Below are 6,448 nucleotides of genomic sequence, written 5' to 3'. Positions count from 1 at the left end.
TCAGTTTCGCACTCCAAGCAGGGAGAAATATGCTGCTTAATCAGAAAAAAGGAGCAACGCGATTGTCATTATGTTAATCTAATTACGTGAAGTAATTGTTTTCTTTTGTTTGCAATCCGTACGTGGACCATGAACTAGGTCACACAATCCAATTATAGGATTGAACTCCAAATGTTGACGGCAACTCAAAACTTCACATCCGTAAGCATCACAGTCCAAGTACTTTGAGCAATCTTCTGGGTAGAGTTTCACCTCAGCCTAAAATTATTAAATTCCTGAATGATCCATATAATTTTAGTGTGATTAAAAAACAAGTCCAATAGTTGCTTGGTACGAAGGAACTATTGCATGATAAATTTCCTAGTCTTTCGATCATTTATATTTGTGATTCTCTTCAGTGTTCCAAATTGTTCTAATTGTGATGTATAATAAAAATTATGTGCGTAGAAAAGAACTTTCTTTGCAATATAAAGCTTGAAGAAAAAAGAATCTTGTATAATTGTCTACACGATCTAAAACAAAAGGTGCTAATAAAAATTCTCTATCTTGGAATTATAACTACGTGTTTGGTTCTTAAAAAAATCATGAAAGTTATGAAAATTAAACTGAATTTAATAGTCATTAATAATGCACAGGAATACTTACTTGCGCTGATCCACAGAAAAGAGCAGCGATGCATAGCATCATGCACGCAAAAATGGCGTAAACGTTCATCCTGGTCAAAGTTATTACGGCAAACACGATTATTGATTTCAAACTACCTTCATTATTGAGAAAATCGTTTTTATATATACATCTGATTCGATAACGTTTTCGTTATTCGGTTTTAACTCACTATCTTATCTTTAATTTGGCAACATAAGCCACCGCTAATGCCAAATTTAATCTACTTACAAACTTTATGCATTATATTAATCTTATCTGTAGGCTACGAGGGATTTACTATTGGAATCAATGAGGAAATCAATTTAAAAAAATACAATAATATAGTAGAAATACAGTAGTTTGATAAACCTGCGAAGAGAAGGATGGGTGCTCGTGCACTAACAGTCTAGAGTGTTTTTCTTGAAATTGAAAACAACATTAATGTAATGAAATATCAAAAAGTATCATTTTTTTATTATAATAATTTATACTCAATTAATTAGAACTAAGAATATTTTATGCTGAAATCGATGATGAATTTTGTTTTCTGTTAAAAATCTATAGCTAAGTGGTAAAATTTTCTTGCGAAAGTTTCTTGACAAACGATAACTAGGAACGTAGTGTTCATTTCTACAAATGACTCGATTTTTTACTTAATGATAACTATCCGATTCGGAATAATAGCGATCGACCGATACGAAACACGAAATAAGACTCGAATTTCTCGAAAGTTTACGTCATCGTATCGATATCGGTTTTAACTATTATAAAACTCACTTACCCGAAGTTTCAATTAACAAACAGATTACATCACATTTTCATGGAGATAACTTACTGATAATTATTTCGATAACTAAATTGGATGAAACTGTATTTGCTGAAGAAAACGTAGTTTCAATATATATATTGATATAAAATCCGGTATGGTCTAGTGGCTAGGATACCTGGCTTTCACCCAGGAGGCTCGGGTTCGATTCCCGGTACCGGAAATTTATTTTTTCTTTCAAGAAATATTTTTTAATATGTAAATTGAACTAAAATTAGATCTACATAAAATTGGGTTAAATTTTAAACAAAGTTACATAACATTTTTAATGATAACCAATAATAAATAAATCGATGTTCCATGCTTACCACAATGTTACATGAATAAGACTAGGTTTTATCTTCGTTTGTATGAAGCCAATGATTTATTACTTCTATTACATCGCGTATTGTGTGACTAATGTAATTATCACGCTCAAATCGTAGAAACCACGCTTCGAATTGATGAAATAGGGAAACGATTTATCACGTCATTCAATAATATATCATTAGCTGTTCTTGGTTTGACGTCAGGGCAAAGGCTATTATTGTGGTGTAACAATTTGTTCCTAGCGAGCAATAACCAACGCGCATGCTATGTACATGTCGTTTACATTACGCGGAAGGCTACTACAATCTATAATTACCGAGATAGCATCTACAAATCTTCAAAAATGTCCGCAATGACTACTTGAAAATATATGAAGTATTAGCAAAACAACAATTTGTTTTAATGTGCTTTCATATTTTATTAATAATACACGTTATTCAACTACTCTACTTATTTATTGACGATTCAATTGGGAAGTTTATGCAGATCCAATGGCGAAGAGTACACAATCATTATTAACATACAATTTTCGTAACAAAGTTCGCAGCTTCAGTAATAATTGAAAACACTAATAGCATAAACCAGATATAAATTTTGTTTGATTACACCATCTCTGTAAAAATGTTTGCAAAAGTAGGAAAACTCCAATTTACTTGTTCATTATCTTGTATATGTAACCCTTCACTGAAGAAATACGATGTCGATGCAGCATTCACTTCCGTTTTATAGATTTACACATTTATTTTTTATATCTATCCACGATTGTTGCAATCCATACGGTTTTGTAGAGGGTAGTCACAAGTTCCGATATTTGGATTAAATTCGGTTCCTGCGCCACACGATAAAACAAAGCATCCGCTACCGTCACATTGTTGAAACTTCGAGCAATCGCCTGGATAAGGATAGACTTCTCCCTACAATAATTTAAGCACAAATAACATCAACCTACTTGTCACATTCTGTTAATTTAAATTTCTTAATTAATAGATCTATATTACGAGTGAAATTACTTCGTCCTGTAAATGCAATGAAATTATAAAATTTGGCGAATAAAATACTTACAAGTGTTGATTCAAAGAAGAAGAAACAGACGCAAAGGGTTCCACATAGCAAGATCGTGAAGAGCTTCATGTTGGCTGTTGCTTCCTCTGCAAATCTGTTCTTCCGTTTCTCGAGTGCCTTCTTTATCGAAGAGATGGATTTTATACACGTATTTTCTAAGTATAAACACGGAACTTCATGACGTAACATGCTTGTTTAATGATGCCTCATCAATATCTTATGCAAGGTGATATTTTTTACGACCTTAGTTCCAACATAGAGAGATTATGTTTATTCTAGGAAAAATATGTTAAACGGAAATGAACATATTTAGAACGTTTGAGACTAATGGACTCGCGACGGGTACTACCAGTGCATTGGCAATATTACTTCCTGTTCCGTTATTTAACGTATTAGGTCATAAAGTTAAATGTAACAGGCAAAGGTCATTTAACATAGCTATACATTATACCTACGTTACTTTTTAACTGTTTTTTGTTGTAAACGAAACCTTTCTTTTATTCTTTTGTACAATTCTGCATACGGATGTTGCAACTCGGATTCCGTTTTAGGGACTTTTCCGAGTCTACGAAATTTCGGCGACAATAACAAAAGTGTGTGGGAAAGTGTGCACAAGTTATTCGTTGTCCAGAACAAGGTCAAACACTGTAATATATCTTTTAATTAATACTGTAAATTGAAGAAAGAGATTGATTTTGATTTTCGCAAAATATGTGTATAACTTACTGATGGTATGTGCGCCATAACAGGTACCAAACAAACTGTTAATACTCGAATGAAGTTGATGTAAATTCTTTTGAACTTTGTTCTGTTCTTCTGATGTAGTATACATTGAATCTGAAACAGAAATTATATTGTTATAAAAATATTCGTGTTTAAAAAAAGAAGAGATACATGACTATTTACATACTTCTATCATGGCAATGCTAGAAAACCCAAAGATTATGGGTAATATGAACGTATGATCTATCTCTGTGAGGTTCTTCATCCACACTAAACCACCAGTAGTGAGCTCTAGGTAATCTTGACGAACAACTAATGTAAAATATTTCATATATTTAAAATTTTGATGACTCAAACTTGAATATACAACGTATAAAACATGTACTCACGATCATTTCCCTCGGGAAACATGTAGCACATGTTTCTTAAGGCAAATGAAAAACCCAACCATATCGGCATTTGTAATAGTGCCATTACAGGGATTTTAACTGGATGACAATTTTCTCTAACTACTAATTCATTCCATTCTTTTCTTATCTGTTGTAAGGAACAGAAAATTAGTTCAATAATTTAATATGGAGTAAGGAGAAAAAACCTACAAAATTATTATAAACACTTGTTGCATGCGCTGAGCTCCATCCTGCAGTTGCCACTGCCATTTTTGTCTCCATTTTCAATCTGTCTGCTACTGCTTTCATCTCTATTTGTAGATTTTCTATTTTAGCCATAATTTGGTGCTGAAACAATGATCACCCATGAAACAAAAATATTTCTTCAGAGAAGAATGCGAAGAACTTGAAGGAAGCAATGATATTACTTACTTGATGTATTGTTAATGGTAAAGTTATGCATGTCCTTGACAATACTGTTGTAAGAATAATAGTTAACCACCATGGCAATCCTGTACTATGATGTATTGCTCTCAAAGCATCCATAATACATTCTATCGGAAAACTTTCAGAAATACTTCTGATGATACCATTATTGTACACAATAGCTTGATCTACAACTGAAGATGTTGAACTTGAAAATTGCCTAATGGTATTTATAGTAGCAGGATAATTATTAACAGAATTTGCCCTAGATAGTATTGTATTGCTTTTGCAACATAATAGTCCATTAAGCATAGGTAGGTATGTCCGTTGAACTGAAGTTTTTAGTATTTTTGAAGTATATTGCTCATTCAATAAATAACCGAGCAATACTTTATTTTCAGAAAATAAATATGTGTTTACTTTCCAATAAGGAATATTACCAAAACGATTATCAATAGAATGATAATATTTAACGTTTATACTGTTGTTCTGTTTAACACTTAATAATTGCTTACGAAATATTCGTGTAATCATCGTAGTAAAATTATGAAATTAATACTTATAACTAAAAAATTAGAAAAATATTAATTCCATGTGTTTGAATCTGTAGAACCACAATGTATAGGTTAGTTTCTCCTAACCTTATTTCCTAGTGATTATACGAAATTCTTTCCAGGTTTCATTCAGTGGTAATTACACAATAAAAACGTTTATAATTACATTCAAAAATAAGTAATAATGCATTTGTTTTGTTAAATATTTTTATTGCTGAAAAATACAATAAAAATTGTACAACATATCGAAAATATTTGTTAGTCATCTTAATTCCCAACATTTATTTCTGTAACTTTATTGTTGTTATATGATTTTACTCAATTTTGTTGTAAAATTGCAAAATCAATACAAAAATGACTAATTCAGAAAACCCTACAAAAAGGAACCATATGTCCTCTCCAGTTTCCCTTTGTTCTGCAATCTAGTTCCCGCGTTCCAGCGCTGCCAATACACTTTTACTTCCACGCTAAAATGTCCCTTTTACTTAGTAGGCGTTTTCCAACATAAAGAAAATAAATGCGGGAATTACAAAGCACGCATACGTGAGATTCAGAATTTAATTTTCACGTTCAACCATACATATGTGTTTAGGTATAAATGGAAAGAATTTAATGAAACAACACACGATATATTATATCACGAATATAATTTCTTCATGTTTCAAAGAATTATTAACCATGTTGAATAATCATCATCCAAACGACGAAATAATTGATTCCAAGCATTGACCCAAGCACGCCTATTACAGAATTCCAAGATTCTTCAACGCAATCTTTCCAAATAAAAATATTTCCTAAGTGAAACATTGAATGTCTTCGTACTTGAGACGTTTGAAGGAAATCAAACATAAAGGGACGCGATAGAACTGCCCATTCGACGTTAATTATCGTACAAACATAAAGTAATTGTAAAACAAAAAACGTGGAGCAATCGATGGAGAAGAATATGTACTCAGTGTTCCAGGTCTAATTCGGACCACCTGTGAAATAAAAAAATGAAGATGTCTGTGTCACGTACTCGAAGCCCCCTCGAATCAAATCGTAACGTTCCAGGAAGTTTGGAAGGGGATGTCGCGCACCGAGTATCTTTGCATTGACAATTTACCATCCCTTCTTTCTCGCAGAAACCGAGCTGGCACCATCATGTCGATTTTCACCCTCCCCTTTCAGTGGATGGGGAAGAAACGACGACGAGTCGTTTCATCGACAAATGGGATCGCGTTCCTAGCAGCCACCTACGACGACGGTCTAATCTCGCGTCCCCCGGTTGGTCGCCGCGATCCTGCCACTTCAACGTCGTCGAATGGGCGTGCTGGAAACGCCCATCAACTCTTGCCACATAGATCTGCACCCCTGTGCCGTCTCAGGGGTGGAGTCGACCAATGACACGGTGGTAACGTTCGTCTGACAACGTGGCCTCCGGAGCCGCCCCCGCATTTCCCGTGGCTAACTAGCACTACCCCACTGTAGTCGCGTCAGCCACTCAGCCAGCAAGTCCGCGGGCCGTCTAGTTG

General features: G+C 33.9%; 1 protein-coding gene and 1 non-coding gene across 3 annotated transcripts; one reads left to right on the top strand and one right to left on the bottom strand.

Annotated features, from left to right (window-relative positions):
• Positions 1 to 1,562: 1,562 nt before the first annotated feature.
• Positions 1,563 to 1,634, top strand: Trnae-uuc (transfer RNA glutamic acid (anticodon UUC)). The gene has a single exon. It is a non-coding gene; the product is annotated as a tRNA-Glu (tRNA).
• Positions 1,635 to 3,297: 1,663 nt separating this feature from the next.
• On the bottom strand, positions 3,298 to 5,339 carry LOC128889219 (cytochrome c oxidase assembly protein COX18, mitochondrial). 2 transcript variants are annotated; one of them, XM_054146667.1, is made up of 7 exons: positions 5,312 to 5,339; positions 4,387 to 4,574; positions 4,165 to 4,302; positions 3,955 to 4,102; positions 3,753 to 3,877; positions 3,569 to 3,679; positions 3,298 to 3,487 (listed from the first exon to the last, which is right to left on the bottom strand). In XM_054146667.1, the coding sequence occupies exons 1-7, from the start codon at positions 5,322 to 5,324 to the stop codon at positions 3,299 to 3,301; spliced, it is 912 nt and encodes a 303-aa protein (XP_054002642.1). In that variant the 5' UTR covers positions 5,325 to 5,339; the 3' UTR covers position 3,298. The 2 variants fall into 2 exon arrangements, with proteins under 2 accessions (XP_054002642.1, XP_054002641.1); XM_054146666.1 differs by lacking the exon at positions 5,312 to 5,339 and having other exon boundaries at positions 4,387 to 5,015.
• Between the last annotated feature and the right edge of the window lie 1,109 nt (positions 5,340 to 6,448).

The sequence above is a fragment of the Hylaeus anthracinus genome, unplaced genomic scaffold (assembly GCF_026225885.1).
Source record: "Hylaeus anthracinus isolate JK02 unplaced genomic scaffold, UHH_iyHylAnth1.0_haploid 11997, whole genome shotgun sequence".
Lineage (NCBI taxonomy): Eukaryota > Metazoa > Arthropoda > Insecta > Hymenoptera > Colletidae > Hylaeus > Hylaeus anthracinus.
This window is presented reverse-complemented; position numbering and strand designations above follow the sequence as displayed.